Source organism: Durio zibethinus, chromosome 23 (assembly GCF_047325235.1).
Source record: "Durio zibethinus cultivar Kanyao isolate XHJ-2024 chromosome 23, ASM4732523v1, whole genome shotgun sequence".
In the NCBI taxonomy this organism is placed as follows: Eukaryota; Viridiplantae; Streptophyta; class Magnoliopsida; order Malvales; family Malvaceae; genus Durio; species Durio zibethinus.
In genome coordinates, this window is record NC_143184.1 from 4,267,243 (window position 1) to 4,285,542 (window position 18,300).

An 18,300-nucleotide genomic window follows, 5' to 3' on the forward strand; every position below is an offset into this window, starting at 1 on the left:
ATATGTCTTCGAGGAAACTTCCAAACCGTTGAGTTTTAAGACTAATAAAAATAATATAATTTAAAATTTTAATAAAAAATATAAATAAATTTAATAAAATTAAAAATATTATATTAATATATCAACAAAAAATGTGATATATAATTTTTATATAAAATATGATATAAATATATAAATTATTAATATTTTATATAATATAAATAAACGGTTTATCTCGAAGTTTCATTTTGTTATTGAATTTTATTTTATTTTTTACAACGGTCCAAAGTATTAACACTTCCAAGTTCCAAACTTCTATATGGATTCGGGCAGCAAAGCTGAAGCCCATAAGAGCCATTAAAGGCAAAGCTGAAGCCCACTTTGTAGGCAAGTTTTTGAAGATGGAGGAGAATCACAAGGAACTTTTCAGGGAAGTATTTGGTGAATCCTCAGACAGCGAAGACAATGATTCACAACCAGAACTTAAGCAAAGCAGATACCTAATTCCATCCTGGGAACAGATCAAGGAAATTAATGGATTATGGCTGTGCAGAGACTTCCTTTCTCCTCAACATCAATCTTCACTGATTTCCGCCGTGCTAAACGGTACGTTTCTTTATCCGTCTTTTTACATGTCTCGAGTCTTGACCAATAAGCAGAAACTTAGATGTTTGAAGAGAATTGAAGTTTAAATCTCTTTTGCTGATGTATGATGGGTTTTGTCGCAGAGGGGTGGTTCACTGAAGATTCTTACAATCAGGTCCGTGGACATTTTCTATGAGAAAAACATATCTTTAGCTGCTAGCATCTATTTTATTCTTGGTCTTTATTGTCTGACTTTAAGCAACTTTTGGCGTTAGAAGATGAACTTGCAGCATTTGAATGTTCAACTAGATAGAGATTCATGAACTTTAGTCTGCAGAATTTTGGTGGGATAATATGATGGTCATTATCCATGATCAAAATAGATTATTGGAGACAATTTCTCTTACTGCTAGATTTGTCTTTGTATCAAATTTATGTTAAAACTATTTTTTGACTAGTTATCTAAGCCAATTCTGGACACACTCCTAAATCTTCAAAGTTTTCTGTATTGTGCTTTTACTTTCTCCAGAATTTATGTTCTAATTGTGCATTCTTCAGGCCATGAGATTTGGACATCTCCCAGCATGGGCTACTGAACTTTCTAACTCTATACGTGAAGCAGTGCTTCTTGGTGATCATGTATCTGAATCCACAGACTTGGCTACCTCTAACCAGGGAACCAAACCCTGTCTATTACCATCGAATTTATTGTGGAGAGAACCTCTATTTGATCAACTAATTGTAAATGTATACCATCCAGGTGAGGTGCGAAATCACATTTTGGACATGTTTATGTTCCAGAATCAAGGAATATCAACTACACGAAGTTTTTAACTGTTTATTGTGCAGGGAATCTGTGCACATGTTGACCTAATGCGTTTTGAAGATGGAATTGCCATTGTCTCCTTAGAGTCATCATGTGTGATGCATTTCACCCGAGTTGAAGGAGGTTCTGTTATTGTTGAGCATGGTGAAAGGCTTCCACTTATAAGAAAGATTCCTGTTCTCTTGACTCCGGGATCTCTGGTTCTAATGTCAGGAGAAGCTCGCTACATCTGGAAACATGAGATAAACCGCAAGCCTGGGATTCAGATATGGGAAGGGCAAGAACTAATTCAGGATAGGAGAATTTCCATAACCTTGAGAAAGCTGTGCCAGGTCGACTAGCTTGCCATTGCTTCAGTTTTTTTGATAGTTCCATCTACTCATCCAATTTGCCATCACGTTTAGGACTGTGGCTTTCACTTGTTGCTAATTCTTTCTCGCTCCGTTTGCCAACTTTGAATGTGGGACATAAGGGAGCTAATACGTCTAGTACATGATGTTGTGGGCTCGTGGAAATTGCACTGATTAACCTGGTTTTCGAGAGCTTGACTCCTATCATAAAAACTTCTATCAATTATTTTAGATTTAGACATTCACAGGGTTGTTGCCTGCGTGGACAAATCAAAATATCAGCAAGTGAAACTTATTGGTTGTCAGCTGCATCTTTCTGTCACTGTAATTGTCTAGTGGTGATGTTGATAAACACTTAAAGCTGTTGGTAAGAGAGGGGATAGATAGCAGGACAAAGCAAGAATTATCATTTATCAATGTATCTCAATTGCTTTGCTAGGATTAAATAATGAACGGCACCCGAAGATTAGCTCCCTTGGGCTCTCCAGGGTGGATTCAGTAAGATGGGAATTTGTTACGTTCAACTTCTTCACAAACTTGCCGAGCACTTTGACGACCTCCCATGTTGCTGGCTCCATGTACCGGTATTTACTCGAAAATATTGCGCAGGTGAGCATAGAAAGGAAAAGAAACAAGGCAAATAAGGTGAAAATAAGAAAAGTTATCTGCTGTTGGACTGATTTCATTCTTAATATCTGTGAATCATCTATCTATAAGCTTGGTCTTCAACTTGGTCTTTATTATGAGAATTACAGTATTCATGTATATGTATGAGCACTGGAATAGGTAATACAAAATTTGAGTGGCAAACCAAATGGTAAAATCAATAGAGTTCAGAGCAGGCATTACAATAAGTTTGCAGAATTACCAAGAGAAAAAAAAAATTAACAGGTAAATGCAACCAAGTTCATTTTACTATATCTCGAAAAGGCGTTAAAGTTAGCCAGATTCTCCCTGTGTATAAATATGTAGAGAACTAACTTGATTTGAGGTGTAATTGGATTACATTTAGAAGACGAGTACATAATTTCACCGGTAAAGGCAAACATGAAAATACAGGGCATTTCAATTTTCTTTTCTGCTAAGCGATTTATCACTTGCATAAGGATTTTCAGGAGTAGAAGACCATAAACCCCACAGTATAAATAAGTGAAGACAAAGGAGTAGAGCAGATGAATAAAAGTTTGATGGATAGACATTCCAGCAGAGCTCCACTCCTACGAACAAAAGCACACTGTACAAAGAAAAAGTTTAATAAAAAAAAATTCATGAATATTGTAAATGACAGCTCCAAATTTATTCAAGACCTTGAGTGAAGAAGTTACCGAAGCAATGTAGGGAAAGGTGTTCTCCACAACAGGTAAGGCAAGCTATAGAAATACCTGCACCCAGAGACTCTAGTCAGGAACAGATGAAACTCTTAAGAACCTCTTTCTCTAAAATTAAATTACAAACTATAGAGAGATCTGAAAAGGTCCGATTCCTTCTAAAAGCTTTTGTACGGCAGTAATCAAATATAGACAAACTGGAAAAGTAGTCATCTAGATAATCCATAATTTGCAGCATCATAGGAGGCATCAAAGAAACATTTTTTCCTCAAAATTGACAAGGTTAGACAACCTACTATGAAGAACAAGGCATTTGTACAAGCCTGACACTCACCACGAGTAGAATTGATAATGCAATGAGCGGGCACATACAACGCCAATGAAGTTTCCAGCAAACATGGTTGTAACAATATCTGGATTTATTTCCACCAAATTTAGTATGCCAATGAAGAGGAAGAGAAGGAATGAAGGGATTCTCTCATAAAATTCATGGAAGGATCACAACTTACATTCTTTCTTGAGGGTTTTTGGCCATGAACTCATAGATGTTGATAAACAAGACCTAATCCTCGAACACAAAAAATTAAAAAGCCCACCTTCATGTCTGCAAACCAGATATAAGAGCAATCAACATGCTTATCATCAGTTACACGGCAAGAATATCACCTAAAAGGCTAAAACTAGACATTTTCCCGGAAGTATCACAAACATCCAGAGAAACAAAACCATCCAGGTACAAATATTCTCTTAATGGATTATCTATTGGGGTCTGCATCATATAATATCTTGGTTATCTAACAAGAGGGAAATATTGCATTTTCCCCAAAAAAAAAAAAAAATAAATCTTGCAATCACATGCTCATTGCTTATTACTAAGAGAATATAAGCAGTTTCACTTACTTGCACCATTTATAATGAGCAAATACAGCGAGTAATAAAAGGTGAGCAATCAGCAAAGAGACTGCAAATTCCTTTGACACAAAAATTGGTTCAGGAATGAACTTGAAGTTAACAGACCTAGCCACAGAATAAAAATCAAAGTTAGACCTCAACAACACCCATTATTGTGCAAGTAAACTACATAAAAGCATAGTCTGCAAAACAATGAACTACAGCCCTATTCCCAACAAACCACCTCCACATACAAAATGACAAGCAGGCTCATGGGTACAACCTCTTAAAAATATAATCGTGGACCCTTATCCCTTCAAAATTAACTTCAAAAAATTAATGAAGAATACTGTCCACTAACCCCTTAAATCTATACAGCTTTACCAAACAGAAACTGATTATGAGCTTCAGTATATTTTATGGCAAGCAATATTTTTCAGAGACAGGTTTATGTAAATATTCTGAACTATTCAAAACAAATAATTAATACCCTCAAAGGCAGGTAATAACATGAAAATTATAACATATGCACCACAGAGAGCTTTTACACAAGTGATCTTAAATTTTAAGTTCATTGAATTTGCAGAAGGATTCACAATTAACAGATTTATAAGAAGGCAAAACAACAAACTTTTCTCAACTTTAGAATTCTTTGAAATCAGATTTTGATCTAACAATCCATTGTGTAATCCAGTTGATGCACTATCAAGCTAAAATTTCTTGAAATATCAACAATCGAAGAAAAATTACCTAAACAATATTTTCATTTACCACCATCAAGTAAAAATGCTACTGATTAATCCTGTCAATTTGGTAGTAACTGGCAACTAAGGAGAAGGGTGAACATTTTCTATACTATAAAATTACCAGAAGTGGATGAAGACACGTCCAAGATTAAAGGCGCGCGATATATATGCAGTTGGATATGATACTAAAAATGGCAGCCCTAGCACAATCTGCAGAACCATTTATTGAGTATGTAGAAATGAATCAACATGTTGGCAGACAATGCCTCCTGCCACAACATTAAAAGCAGTAGTCCAACTCACCTAACCACATTGAAAGTAAGTTAAGATGGATGATGATTTATATTTACTTCCCACATTAAGAAAGAAAAAGAATTTAATCTGTAAAGCAAGGATTTAGAAATAGAAATCTCAATTATCAGGAAATTTAAAAATGTTGATAATGAGTCCTCAAAGGCCAAAAAGAAATAGTTGACACACCTGCACAAGTGCCGCACCAGCTAAAGCTGATATTACCCCACTGATATTCATAGCCTGTTATAAGAAGTGATACCAAAGAAAGATGCAGCTGATTGAGCGTAATAAATGAGCCAGTTGCTAATTACTAGGAAAATGTAATCAAGCAGAATTTAATGTACCTTTAGCATGAGTATAAAAAGAGGTGGAGCATAGAGAAGGACATTCATCTTTATTGAAACTGCAGCACTACACATAAAAAGAGGGAAAGTTGAAACGACTTCTTTTCTTTTCCTTTTTAAAAGAAAAAGGTACTAATAAAGAGAGAACACTACCTAAAAATAATCAATCCCAAATGCCACCTTTGATACAGAATAGATGCCACTGCAGCGTGGAGGAGTGTCATTGCAAAACAGTCATTAAACAGACGAAGAACAAATATTGAGTGAACTCTCTTTGAAAGACAAATCAAGCTCAGAGCCCACCATGGAAGCTGCAAGACATTTTAAAAAAAATAATTGGCAATGTCAAAACCCAAGACAAATTTTAAGAAACATTAACAGTCAAGAACATTTTCCTTTTCCAGATATTTGATGGTTTCTGAGGAATGAAGATACAAAATTTATGGTGCTTAAGGAACAGTGAAATGATAATGGAGTTGCATAATGGAAACCAAGCAAACAAATTACCAAGTTTCCAGCATTCAGAATAAAGACATCTATTTTAGAACTTTAAAAGTACATTCTACCTTATTGGCAGGTAAAGCAGGATTTTGAATTTGGCCAAAAAAAAGTAGGATTTTGAATAATGCTATGCAATTTTACATACCAACACACCTAACTACAGAAACAAAAAGGCGGTGACAGTATATATTATAGGCGAATATTAGTTACAAAACCAATAAAACACAAAAATCATACCACATTAGTCTTTAAATAGATTAATAAGACGATTCCCAGGTTTATGATGTATAAAATCCCAAACAATATCTGCAACCAACAACACAAAAAGAGGGTGGGGGGGAGCATAAGTAACTGGTTTACATAAGCACAAATAAGAGACAAGAAAATTCAATTTGCCTAGTACTATCACCTGAGCTGGAAAAACCTGTCCTCCCGTAATATACCGAATAGCAGAATAAACATAAAGGAAACCAGCTGGGTAGACAAGTGGACCAGTGTCTCCTTTCAAGTTCTTGTAATCCCTTTCTCCTCCAAGAAACCCACTGACCTGTCATCTTAATAAACACTAATTCTACATTATCCCATTAATTAAAAACTAATAACTGAGCCAACCCAGAAAAATAAATTAGCTTTATTAGCATAAAAATGCCACACCTGAGACATGTAAGCGTCCCAATCTATCTTCGTATCTGTAAATTACAACGTTGACATGTCACTAAAGAGTTCAATTATTCAGTAAAAAAAAGTAAGAGCGGGATTTTCGGGATCTTACAAGGGACGTAGGCGATGATGAAGGAGATGAGAAGGGAGTCAATGAAGAGTAAAGCCAAAGCCATTGCCGTCTTTGGGTTCTTGAGAAGTTTGGGGATCAAAGAAGAAGCACCATCATCTTTTCTCCGAGAGCGTTTGGCATGAGCGGAAGCTGAACTTTTCACTGCCATGGCTTTTTCTTTTGTGTTGAAGTTGTCTTTGCCAGTACTTTGATCGAGGAGAAAGAGATTGGAGTTTGCAGTCTAAGGAAACGAGACCCTAGGGAACCAAGCGGAGGAAACGAACGGTCAAGAAAGTCTTTTCGACAAAAATTAGTTTGGTTGTGGACCTTTCGATTAGTTCTGCTGCCGCATGCGGACCTGCAATGGTCTCGTTTGATGGTTCGACGAAGCCCAAGTCCAAGGTTAGGTTGAGCTGCGTTCGGCTAAATGAAAAGACGGGCCCAAATTTTGTCAGTTTTTATTTTTCTTTTTTATTCAATTAGCAATCTTTTTTGTAACAAAATATTCCATTTATACGTATATCGATTTTCAGAGTTAAACCTACATTTAAAAGAATGGAAATCACTAAAACTATTAAAAAAAGAACATTTATACCCGATAAAGAAAAGAAAGTATTTTTTTTCCAATGCAATTGTGGGGTGAACCCTGTCAATGTGCTGGTTCTTTTTTCCGGCCAGGCTGCCTGAACCAGCTGAAGTAAAAGAATTAATAAAGGCTCGTTATTTCATATGATTATATCAACCAAAGTTTGACAACTGTGCGGCAAAACAAACAGGAACCAACAAATCAACCCCCCCCCCCCCCCCCAAAAAAAAAAGGACTGCGAAACGAGGGAGCATAAGAACTTAGTCCAGTTCATTCTTTTTTCTATTTTTGGTAAAACAGATCTTATCCAGTTACAAATAGATCAAAGTTTTGTCTTCCCAAAAGGACTAGAACACCCAGATTGCTGAGAATAAAGCCGCCCCCGAAACGAAAGGCCGCCTTTCTCATCCACTTGTGACACCCCTTGTCCAATGTCCACTCCTTAACACTTTCTCCGCCCACCTGTCACTCTTTTCCCACCTTTCAAATAAATTTAGCCCCAAAAACGCGCTCTCCTCTCTATCAACACCACCTGAAGTTCCTCCCTTATCGTAAACTCAGGCTCCATTTTTCCCTCTCTCTTCTATGGCATCCCAAAACCTCAATCAACTTTCAGAGATGACCCTGGCATTACCCTTACCACCACCACCAAGGATAAGGATAAAAACAACGAAAAAAATAGAGCAAGCAGGTGAGAAAGAGAATGGCTATGGCCAAACGCGGCCTAAGATCGCTAGCCATAGCAGTTTCATTCCTTCTTTCTCTCTCCTTGTTAAACATCTACTTGTTTGGTTCAGGTCATAGTTACGGTACTCTAGCAAAACCGTTCTGGTTCCCTCCTTTGTGGCTTATACATATAACTTGCATGGCTTCGAGCTTCGTAATGGGTCTCTCAGCTTGGCTTGTTTGGGCTGAAGACGGGTTCCACGAGAGACCAACTGCTTTTTCTCTTTATTTGGATCAGCTAGGTTTGAGCTTGGCTTGGCTTCCGATTGCGTTGTGGATGGGAGCCAGTTGGGTCGGGGTTGGTTGCGTGTTTGGCGTTGTTTGGTGCTCTGGTTGGGTGTTCAAGGGATTTCAGAGAGGTGAATCCGACAGCTGGTGGCTTGGTTAAGCCTTGTTTGGCATGGGCTGCGTTCTTGGCCATTGTAAATCTGAAGCTTGTTTTCCTTTGAAACATTGCACGAGCTTTTATTGTTATCTAGTAATGTTATTTTACAGTACCCAGCAAAAATTAGGAGGCATTTTGGCTTTTTCTTTTCCTTTTTGTTATCAGGGGGTTTTGAAGTCTTCTGAACGTCGTGTCAATTGTCACCATCAAGTTGCTCATTCGTTTAGTAGATTCGCTAAATAGAAATACATGTCCAGATTAATAATGTTTTATTCATTTTTTATGTATATTCAATTTTCCTGTAGCTTTTTCGTTGTTCTAACATGAATCCAACAGGTTTGCACGCAATATTTTACATAATCTTTCCCGAACAGAGAACCTGAGCAGGGAATTTGCCTCTGCCGCATTTTGCTCCATTATCAACCATTTTCGGCCAATAATTATTTTTCTCTATCTAGTTGGTTTCAGCAATATGAAGAAAACTTGGGTTAAAAATGACCTTTCATTGTCTATCGACAACTCCGGTCTTCTCATTACCCTATATGCTCCGAGTTATAGCAGAATATTTGAAATTAAAATTATTTCATCTTTCAACAGAAACCATATTAATTCTACACCGAACTTGTACATGACCCAGAAACAGCACACAACATAAGACGAACCATTGACCCACAGAACAGAGATAAAACTACGTAAATATATGCCAGTTTCTGCTAGAAATATCATCAAAACTTTCTATGGCATTAGATAATTATCCATGTAAGGCTCCATTAAAACGAGGTATGCTGTAGCTAGGACATGAGGCTGGAAATCCTATGTGGTAATATGAGGATCAATTTAAATACCACCATATTGGAAATCAAAAATACAAAAAAACGTGACAACTTGGACGATAGCATCCCCGAACCGTAACTCATGAGTATCGCATATTTATAATCTTGACTGGACCTTTTAAGTTTTCATTTGTGTCCCAAATGCATCATAGTAGAGCATCAAATTACTACAAAGCAAGCATCTGACAAGGTAGATTAATTTTTAATAGCAAAGGAGATTGCTCTATCATTATAAAAGCAGCTTGATAACGAGAACGAGAATAAGGAGAAGCAGATAAAAAACATTACAAGGGACATGTCCGGTAAGGCTAATGCTGTTATGATCAGGTAAAGGTTAGGATCCTTAGGGAAGAAGAGGAAGAAAAGTGAGAAAACGATGGTGATGAGTCCATTGAGAAACAGGAGTGAAGATGTTTGCCTCCTGCAGTTCCCCGACTTCTATCTTTTTATCTTTCAATACTTTGAACTATACATCTTCCTATATATTTTTGTTTTTACTATAATTACGTGGTCCATTAGTATTAACAGTTAAAAAGATAAAAAGAGGAGAACTACAGCGCCCTTCCTCTAATTCTGTGGACTCATCATCATCTTCTATATTTCATCTTCATTCTTAACCTCAATAGTCCAAAACAAAGAAAGAAGAGATTGATAAAGAGCAAGGATATTGGTTCTAAAGAATGGAGTACCAGGAGTCACCATTGTTTCACTTCATTACCCTATCAATAAGTAATTATATTTATACCAGCTACAGACAACAATAAACATAACTGATGTATGATGCAGCAATATTATACTTGTATTAGTATTTATTTGACTGATTGAATTACAATGCAGCAACTTTATGGCTAACAAATCCAAGTGGTAATGACAGATCCAAGTTTGCTGATGTGCTACAAAACTGAATAGCCGCAGATAAAATAATGGGCTCTGTTTTTCTATGGAAAGCATTAAGAACTTTTTATTTTAAACACAGATAAGGGACAAAAGAATACCATCTATACAAGCCTAAAGCATAAAATTCCCACTACACACTCAACATTTGAACATCGTAACTTATCATTTAGCGGCATAAGATCTTATAGACAGCGTATATCATCAAGAAGAGGATACCTTGACCGCTTTAAAGGCTGGATGAAGCAGTCCAAGTTCATCTTTCACCTCAAGCGGATTAACAGTCTCATTTCGAACTCTCTTAACCCTTCTACTAGCCAAAGACTTGTGAGTGAACCCATAAATCTGAAGAATCTGATTATCCCCAAAATTGAATGCTCTATCCATCTGCTTCAAGCACCTCTCAACAGGGTAATCCCCGAATTTCCCACAAGGCTTACACCCCACAAAGTGAGTCACCAAAGGCCAACGATGATCACCTAAACCCGGATGATAATTCTCAATCATTTCCTCATACCTATCAACCAAAATCCCCCAATAACCGTGCAAATAATAAGCACTCTCTAAGTAAACCTTATTACCCCACTTCGCCCTTTGATTAGCCAACAAATAAACCATTGCAGACTGATCATCCGCTTCGAAAACGGGTCTATCCTTAAGTTCCCTCGTCAAAACCTTCCCTGCTTCTTCCCTAATCTTCCCTTTAGGACCCATTGGAGCCCAAGCATCGAGAATATCAAGTGCCCATTGCCCATTCCTTAACAAAAAACTCCCAGTATTTAGCCCAATCCAATTCTTTTGATCATAAACCATCTCATTCCAGCCGTGCATAACCAAGTTCGAGTCTTTATACCTTTCCCAAGGAACCTCAAATGCCATATCCGTAAACATTGCGTCACTATCCATCCACCAGAGGAATTCCACCTCCGGATGCGAAAGCAAAAGTTTTCGAATCAACGGTAATTTAGCCCAAAACCCTGCCATTTCCGCATCTAAAAGCGCCATGTTGTAAAATATCTCTATCCCGTGTAATCTACAGTAATCGATCTTGTTCTTAATCGATTTCAATAAGTAATGATCACCAACCGGGTTCTCACACGGTTTTGGAGATGAACCAGTGACTAAGAGGACCGTTGGTTTGTTTGGACCGATGAAATTTGGGTAATTAGGGTTTTCTTTCAGCCATCTAGATCGTTGATCATCCCAATCGGAGATTTTGGGCCCGAGAGAATAGGCCTTGTTGGAGTCAGGTTTCGAGTCGTCGGATTGCTCATCGATTAAGATCTTATTTATGTCGAATTCGTTGTAATTGTTGGTGTCGATAGCTACGCGGTCATTGGATGACGTCGTTTGGACTTCTTCAAGGACGCGATGCGGCTCAGCGTGTTTACGGGAATAGAAGTGGTCGCGGATCTCGACGAAGTCTTGCTCCGGAGTTCCAAATTTTCCAGCTCCGATAGTGCCGCGTAGGACGACAACGGTGAGAACGAGGCAGAGGATCGTGACCTTGCAGTGACGGAGAGCTTTCTGGATCTTTCTAGATCTTTGAGCTCCTAAACACTTGTCTATCATCTTCCGGTTCTATGCCCGATCCGTATCGGTTCAAACCCAAACAATTGCCGGAATGGTGAATTGATGAGAACCCTATGAATTGGAAAATTTTGAGAGAGGGTTTTTCAAGGATGAAAAACGCGTTTTTCTGTGATCCCAAACACCCTACAGAGCTTAAGTTTAAGCTAAGGGTGTGATTTGTTTTCCGACACGAAATTCGAAGACAGCTGTAGGAACATGCCTGGGCCCGCCGGATCCTGTAGTGAAACAACTTAAGATTAGATGTGTCGGAGAGGGCTCCTTTTTCTGTTTGCGCTGTTACAGCCCAGTGATTGTTTTAAAACGCTGTTTTAAGATTTCGTGATACAAACGAATAATGGTCAATGGTCGTTAAACGGCTAATACTTAAAATACTGCAATAATTTTAATAAGCATTGGGGAAGGAAAAAAAAAAGAAAAAGATAATATCGGTTCTTTGAGTGCAATTAGCAAATCGTTTAAATTCATTTAGAGGAATGGTAAGATTAATTTTAATAAAATTAAAAAAATAATAAAGATAGGATTGATTGTTGTAATTATAAGATTAAAATTAATAATTGAATATGTGTTTTAAAATAAAAATAATAGTAATAGTAAAATGATTTATAATTAAAAAATAAATTGATTATTAAATATATTAAATTAAAATATGTATATAATTGAAAGTTTAAATTATTTAATATTTATAAAATTTAATTATTATATAATAGTTGCTAATAGATAATAAATTTATTAATAAGTAATAAATTTTCTTTATAATATTAAAGTAACAAATATATTTTCAAAATTTTAAATAAAAAATCAAAATAAAAAAAATCATAAAGATATTTTTGATATAACAAAATAATTTAAAGAATAAAATTGAAAAGAAAAAAAAAAAAGGAAATCAGTGACCGGTCATCAATTGAATAAAATATGGTCAATTGATGACTGATATTTTATCAACCACACCATTAGACCATTTGGGAAAAAAAGGCTCTAACGAGCCATGGCAATTGCACCTCATCGGTGCTTCAATTGCTTCAAAAAGGGGCTTACTCTGATGAAGGGTTATTCAATTACTATTATTTAACTTTAAAAAAATTCATGACAATTAATCAGCTAAATATATGGCTTTGTTTTACTTTTTGTTAGGCTAATATACTAAAAATTTCTATATATTTTAATTTTTTTAAATACGAACTTATATTTTGATTGTATTCAAATAAGTTTATTTTTTTAATTTATATTAATGTAAACTACTATTAACCTATGTACCAACAGATAATTCATGGTCACATAAATGATTATGTGACATGATAATTGTAATATTTTGATAATTTTTTTAGTATTTTTTATAATTTTTGTAATAATTTTTGTCACCTTGATAGTGTTTTTGGTAACCTTTATAATTTTTTTTTCTAATTTTTGCACTTCAGAAAACGAGGTTATAGAGTTATCACATAATATATCTTGTTAGAGAATATTTAAAAATTTTAATAAAACAATATAATAAATAACGAGACATGTTATAATATTTTAATTTTATTTGTAAAATTCAAAAAGATTATCAATAAATATAAAATAATAACCGTAAAATTAAAAGATATGATAAAGAAAAAAAATTTAGACTCCGTTTCAAGAGTGCTTTTACAATTTATTATTTGCCCATTATTTTTAATTCAGTTTTATTTTTAAATTTTTTATTAAAAAATTAAAAATAAAAACACCAAACAAAGCTTAAAGAAATTATTATCGAAATCATAGAGCTCAATTCTATTTAAAAAAAAAAAAAAGTTGAAGAGATAGTGGCATATGGGTAAATAAAAGGTGTAGGCCGGGATGAAAAAGGAACGCAACCATCCGCCTTTAAAATAAGCAGCGACGATCTCTGATTTCACTCAAACGCTTCCAATTTTTCGAATTGAAGCAACGGTTTGCAACTGAGGAGCAGGACGAACTACCCGAGATCCACTGCCAAACTATGGTAAGCTCTATCTAAACTTTAGAACTGATAATCTTGGATTCTAAAGTCGTATCACGGTTTTTAAAGGATTTGCTATAAAGAGCGTTCTTTTCGACTCGTTTTTGATCCGTTTTGTCTAAAAATTCGTAAATCTTGATGGGTTTTTTTAACAATTATGCTTCTCTGGTTCATATCTCGTTTGAATTTTTATTTTTAAAATTTTGTATTTTTCAATTGAAATTGGTTGTGCTTGCAATGCTGGCGTTAGGGTTTTACTTTCTGGCCTTATTATGAACGTTAGCGCAGGTTTTTTTACGTTTATTAGGGTTTTACTTGTTTTGAGACCCAATCCTTTTATTGAATGACATACAATTTCTTTGTCTTCTTGAGATTTTTCATAATTCCTATGCAATTTCCACTCAAGTTCTTTTTTTTTTTCAAAAAAAAAAGGGAAATTGATGATTTGTTTTAAGTCGGTTAGAGGATTATAGTTTCGAGCTATTTGACGATTTGATGAACCACATTCTTAGTGTTAAACAATCTGAAGTAGGATTTAGTATTGTGTATCAGGCCATATGCTAATGCTGTGTGGTATGGGCTGGCTGGAATATGTTTTTGCAGGACGGGCATAATTCGGAAGAGTCAAAGCAAAGCACTGCTGATATGACTGTTTTTGTGAGTTCCTCAACCCTGTCTTATAACATGAATAATAACCACTTTCAATGTATGCTGTTTTGCTAGTACCATAAGGGCATCACTACTGCTAATTTTGATATAGTCTCAACTTTAAGTTGCAAAGTTGTTGATGGCCCTAGTCTCTAATGAGTATAATTCAGTAATTATTTGCTGCGGTTGTTGATGTGCCTTTATAATTATTTAGTTAATGATTTCTTTGAGTGCTTTATGCAGGTGCAAAACCTTCTTCAACAAATGGTGAGTGTTATAAGTGGAACCTCTGTTGGTGGAATATATTTCAGTTATTGACAAAGATTTTGTTTGCAGCAATCCAGGTTTCAAACAATGTCTGATTCCATTATCACAAAGAATATCCTTTTCTTATATTCTTAAATTTCATTGAAACATGTTTTTTTTCATAAGATAGAAATATTGTCAAACATATGAAATGTTGTCGAGTTGCTTCATGTATGAAGTAAATGGTTTGTCGTAAATGATACGCTTCGTAAAAATATTTGTCTATTTTTCGTTCTTGAGCTTTTTCATTTTATTGTTACATAAATAGGTTGAATTGTCTAAGTAGTTGATACTTTAGTTTTATATTTGTCAACCTATTGGGAAATCTTGGACTATAAGGCTAAGAAGCTTTGTGAGACAGTGGTTTGAACCTGTATCTGATAACTGTTTTGCTGGCTAGATTTGAAGAAGTTTGAAACTTTGTTATGTTTTGCAGTATTATAGCATTACTTTAAAAGGAAACAGTTAGTTAGTTAGTTTAGTATTATTGTGAAGTGTGGGATATCTATTGTTTACTTAACTCCAAAGCACTTGATGAAATGGGAAACCGTATAAATGAGCTGGAGCAGAGCATCAATGACCTAAAAGCGGAGATGGGAGTGGAGGGCTCTCCATCCCCTTTAGCCCCATCAAAGCAAAAGTCAGATGAATCAAAGCAAGATGAAGGCTCAGCATAAAACCTGGCCAAAGATTGTTTTTAGCAGCTGGTTATGATTGTAATTGGTGATAACTTGTTTTATTTGAGACTACTACTGGCAGGAGATTAGGGGCATTACTGCATGGCCCCCTTTTCCATTTTTATTTGTACTAAGTATTGCTTCTGTGATCTGGGAGAAAGAATTATCTGCTTTCAACACCTATAGATGCACTGGTTGTTTGGCAATTTATAGAGGGAATTAATGAATGTGAGGTGGTTTGTTGTTAATATTTTGCTCTACCTATGTGCAATAGCAGATACAATTTACATTTATTCATTAAGCTTGACAAGTTGATATGCAGTTAACGGCTTTGTCAACTATCCTTCTGGTTGAGCTGCTGTTAACCCTAATCTTTAATCGGTGTGGACAAGCACAAATATATCAATTTTAGTACTTTGAAATGCTATATGAACTTAAGAGATGATGACTAAAGTTGTCTTTCAAAGTTGGTTATGATTGAGCTGGTTAAAAAAGTACAAGTTCAATTCATGTCTGTTCTCCCTTTCATTAGTTGATAAACGATCATTCTCAGTGTCTATAATCATAATATTTACTATTTACTATTTACTATTTAAGTGTTACCTCGGTGTTTTAGGTGATGTTATTTTCATGTCTTCCTTTTCATGCCCGGTTCATAATTTGCCATTGCGTGTTGGAGTCAACAAACAGGGTTGACCAGAATCTCCTCCCAAATAAACCGTAACGTCTGATCAATCTATCTTCTATAACTGAACTGAAACTGATTGAAACTTGAAGATAAAATTCTAAATCAGCAAATTAAAAGACAATGAAACACAAAAGACTTAATGATAACATAATTGGAAATTTCTTCAACAACATATATTTCCATCTTACGAATGAGAAACAAACGACACAAAAAAAAAAGTAGGGAGAATAACCTTAACTACGGCAACGAGTAATAGCGCTGCAGCCTCGGTTGTAAGGATTAGCTTGTGCTCCTGGCTGACAGTTATAGTAGGACGCACCCCTTAGAGAGCATGGCACAGTGTTCCTCTGCAGAGCTCCGTAACTTATGTACTGCGTGGTTTGCAATATGCGCCTGTTAATCTCGGAGTCCATGTCAAACTCATTATTAGCGATGCACTCAGCCATCGAGCCCTGGCAGCCAGCCTTGGTAGGAAACCAGCTCAAGTGGTGCTCACTACTTGCATCGACGGTCGACGAGGTGATGATCAGAGTTGTGAGGACTAATGAAACGGCCAGGAGAAAACTAGAGGGATTAGCCATGTCTTTTTTCTTTTTCTTTTGTTTGGGCTGTTGCTTATTAGTAGCTTTGGACAGACATAAATTACATGAATCCTTGGTAGTTTTGTAAATATGGAGATAATGATGGTTGAAGTCGTCTAAGCCCACCAAGGAGGCAATTGGTTGACCGATTGGGGAGGCATATATTCTTGAATTGGCTGAAATCCTAGTTCGTCCAACAGCCTCACTAGTTTGCCTGTCCTAATCCCATGTCTGCTAACAATAATAACGACAAAAAATAATCAGAATAACAATAAGAGCACAACCTAACCCAACAATGGAAGAAAAAAGAAATGTTTTTAGAGATATGGGCACTCGTTTAATTCTTTGATAAAGTAAAACTCATTAGTTCAACGACTCTTTTACAAGTTCAAACACGCCTGGATAGCTATTTTAAAAGTTTTTGGAATCGTTGTGAATGTTATGACCTCTTCAAAACCTAATGCAAGAAAATGACACAATTGGTAATGTGAAAAACGGAAAACAAGAGTTTTAAAACAAAAGATAATCCGTTGAAATTCCTGGGTAGGTCCATTTTCCAACGTCGTTAGCTTTTTCTTTGTTGATTTGAGTTGTGAATTCCAGATAGGCGGTGAGGTTTTCTAGATAGCTTAGAGCCAGTGTAGTGGCCTATAATACATGCAAAAATGTGTTGTCAAGTTGAATGTGAAATCCTAGAATTTGATCACCGCATTTTAGGGACACCAATTTCTCCTACATAAGCTGACGGGTGGTTTATTCAGGGTGTTTGGTCTGAGGTTTTAAGAGGCTACACAGGGTTCAAACTTTTGAAGATCAGTGATCAAGATAAATATACTTGAGAAATACTAATGGATTCTTTAATTACTCTCCTGCATAACAAAAGTACTTGAGAAAGATTATAGAGTAAAGATAAGCATAAAAAAGATGCGTTTGACTCGGGTTAAAGGCTTAAGCAAATATGAAATAATTAGTTTAATCTTATCAGATTCTTAGAAGCAAGCGCAGCACATGTGCCTCAAGTTCCCAACCTTAACCCGTTCTTGGCTCTTTCAATTCTCTATAGCCCGCATCGTTCTATGTAGATGCAACTCCCAGCTATTCTTTTCTTTTTTTTTTTTGGTTCAAAGGAGGGTGTTGCGCAAAGGGGATGGCGTATAACTCATGTCCACATGTCATTTTTAAAGCTTTTTGACCACTAAACCAAAAGGTGAAAGACGACTTCCAGCTATTCCATACTTTTATATTGTGTCTAACGTTTAAAAGTAGGACATAGTCAAATTTAGACGGTGGTATTAACAGGTGTATTCATCTTGCCAAGAAGCCAAGAAGATGATAAATTTGAGCTCCAAAAATTTGAGAACATGCTAAAAAACAGCAAATTATTAGCAGTGGAAACAAGCGGAAACTGTTGAAAATCCTGGCGCCCAGAAAGCATTGGAACTATAAATCGGGGTATGGGTATCCTGGCGTTCAAGTGTTCAATACAAAGGGAAAGTACTACAATAAAAGAGAATGAATTGAAAACTATAACCTGAATCTGATCATCCAATCCCATGAAGGGAGGAGTGGTCACTCGGCCCGATAAGTCTTTAATCGCTGAAGTCTAGACAAAGAGGGAAAGAAATGTCTTTTTCTTTATTCTGGTTAGCGCATCCAAATCATAACAACTACTTGGTTAGGTCATTATTGCATATAAAAAAAAAAAAAGAAACAGCGTGCTTGGTTAGGCAACCTCCTACCATCTTAAAAGAGAAAAAAAAAGAAAAAGAAACAGAAAGAAAAAGGGGTAAGGATCAAACATTGTTAA

The 18,300-nt window shown here is 35.9% G+C and overlaps 4 protein-coding genes and 2 pseudogenes across 12 annotated transcripts; 3 read left to right on the plus strand and 3 right to left on the minus strand.

Moving 5' to 3' along the window:
• The first annotated feature begins 281 nt into the window (after positions 1 to 281).
• Positions 282 to 2,238, plus strand: LOC111314137 (2-oxoglutarate (2OG) and Fe(II)-dependent oxygenase superfamily protein). Its single transcript, XM_022915203.2, has 4 exons — positions 282 to 585; positions 708 to 739; positions 1,123 to 1,329; positions 1,414 to 2,238. The coding sequence occupies exons 1-4, from the start codon at positions 381 to 383 to the stop codon at positions 1,729 to 1,731; spliced, it is 762 nt and encodes a 253-aa protein (XP_022770938.2). The 5' UTR covers positions 282 to 380; the 3' UTR covers positions 1,732 to 2,238.
• Positions 2,239 to 2,537: 299 nt separating this feature from the next.
• ALG3 (asparagine-linked glycosylation 3) lies at positions 2,538 to 6,952 on the minus strand. 6 transcript variants are annotated; one of them, XM_022915196.2, is made up of 13 exons: positions 6,617 to 6,952; positions 6,499 to 6,533; positions 6,254 to 6,391; positions 6,082 to 6,150; positions 5,497 to 5,654; positions 5,344 to 5,410; positions 5,186 to 5,239; positions 4,827 to 4,915; positions 3,969 to 4,085; positions 3,578 to 3,672; positions 3,403 to 3,481; positions 3,066 to 3,122; positions 2,538 to 2,974 (listed from the first exon to the last, which is right to left on the minus strand). In XM_022915196.2, exons 1-13 carry the CDS (start codon positions 6,783 to 6,785, stop codon positions 2,806 to 2,808), a joined length of 1,296 nt encoding a protein of 431 aa, XP_022770931.2. In that variant the 5' UTR covers positions 6,786 to 6,952; the 3' UTR covers positions 2,538 to 2,805. The 6 variants fall into 6 exon arrangements, with proteins under 6 accessions (XP_022770931.2, XP_022770934.2, XP_022770932.2 ...); XM_022915199.2 differs by having other exon boundaries at positions 3,048 to 3,122; XM_022915197.2 differs by lacking the exon at positions 6,082 to 6,150 and having other exon boundaries at positions 6,617 to 6,911.
• A 783-nt stretch (positions 6,953 to 7,735) lies between these two features.
• LOC149512120 (translocator protein homolog pseudogene) lies at positions 7,736 to 8,503 on the plus strand (annotated as a pseudogene).
• Positions 8,504 to 9,927: 1,424 nt separating this feature from the next.
• LOC111314135 (xyloglucan 6-xylosyltransferase 2 pseudogene) lies at positions 9,928 to 11,967 on the minus strand (annotated as a pseudogene). The gene has a single exon (XR_016332531.1). The product of XR_016332531.1 is annotated as a xyloglucan 6-xylosyltransferase 2 pseudogene (transcript).
• Positions 11,968 to 13,403: 1,436 nt separating this feature from the next.
• On the plus strand, positions 13,404 to 15,472 carry LOC111314141 (heat shock factor-binding protein-like). 2 transcript variants are annotated; one of them, XM_022915205.2, is made up of 5 exons: positions 13,404 to 13,596; positions 14,146 to 14,250; positions 14,485 to 14,508; positions 14,578 to 14,620; positions 15,079 to 15,472. In XM_022915205.2, the coding sequence occupies exons 2-5, from the start codon at positions 14,185 to 14,187 to the stop codon at positions 15,222 to 15,224; spliced, it is 279 nt and encodes a 92-aa protein (XP_022770940.2). In that variant the 5' UTR covers positions 13,404 to 13,596; positions 14,146 to 14,184; the 3' UTR covers positions 15,225 to 15,472. The 2 variants fall into 2 exon arrangements, with proteins under 2 accessions (XP_022770940.2, XP_022770941.2); XM_022915206.2 differs by having other exon boundaries at positions 13,412 to 13,596; positions 14,197 to 14,250.
• Positions 15,473 to 15,673: 201 nt separating this feature from the next.
• Positions 15,674 to 18,161, minus strand: LOC111314140 (protein RALF-like 1). Of its 2 annotated transcripts, none has more exons than XM_089752486.1 (3): positions 18,025 to 18,161; positions 16,145 to 16,724; positions 15,674 to 15,984 (listed from the first exon to the last, which is right to left on the minus strand). In XM_089752486.1, the coding sequence occupies exon 2, from the start codon at positions 16,491 to 16,493 to the stop codon at positions 16,146 to 16,148; it is 348 nt and encodes a 115-aa protein (XP_089608612.1). In that variant the 5' UTR covers positions 16,494 to 16,724; positions 18,025 to 18,161; the 3' UTR covers positions 15,674 to 15,984; position 16,145. The 2 variants fall into 2 exon arrangements, with proteins under 2 accessions (XP_089608612.1, XP_089608611.1); XM_089752485.1 differs by having other exon boundaries at positions 15,674 to 15,994.
• Between the last annotated feature and the right edge of the window lie 139 nt (positions 18,162 to 18,300).

Bases quoted from the DNA above. Each gene is read 5' to 3' on its own strand.
- LOC111314137 (XM_022915203.2), top strand. From the start codon at position 381: ATGGAGGAGAATCACAAGGAACTTTTCAGGGAAGTATTTGGTGAATCC. The intron at 586-707 runs GTACGTTTCTTT...GTTTTGTCGCAG, and splicing joins GATTTCCGCCGTGCTAAACG to AGGGGTGGTTCACTGAAGAT. The intron at 1,330-1,413 runs GTGCGAAATCAC...TTTATTGTGCAG, and splicing joins ATGTATACCATCCAGGTGAG to GGAATCTGTGCACATGTTGA.
- ALG3 (XM_022915196.2), bottom strand. From the start codon at position 6,785: ATGGCAGTGAAAAGTTCAGCTTCCGCTCATGCCAAACGCTCTCGGAGA. The intron at 6,392-6,498 runs GTGTGGCATTTT...TTAAGATGACAG, and splicing joins GGGACGCTTACATGTCTCAG to GTCAGTGGGTTTCTTGGAGG. The intron at 5,655-6,081 runs GTATGATTTTTG...AATGTCTTGCAG, and splicing joins TCTATTTAAAGACTAATGTG to CTTCCATGGTGGGCTCTGAG.
- LOC111314141 (XM_022915205.2), top strand. From the start codon at position 14,185: ATGTTTTTGCAGGACGGGCATAATTCGGAAGAGTCAAAGCAAAGCACT. The intron at 14,509-14,577 runs GTGAGTGTTATA...TTTTGTTTGCAG, and splicing joins AAAACCTTCTTCAACAAATG to CAATCCAGGTTTCAAACAAT. The intron at 14,621-15,078 runs ATATCCTTTTCT...ACTCCAAAGCAC, and splicing joins TGATTCCATTATCACAAAGA to TTGATGAAATGGGAAACCGT.
- LOC111314140 (XM_089752486.1), bottom strand. From the start codon at position 16,493: ATGGCTAATCCCTCTAGTTTTCTCCTGGCCGTTTCATTAGTCCTCACA.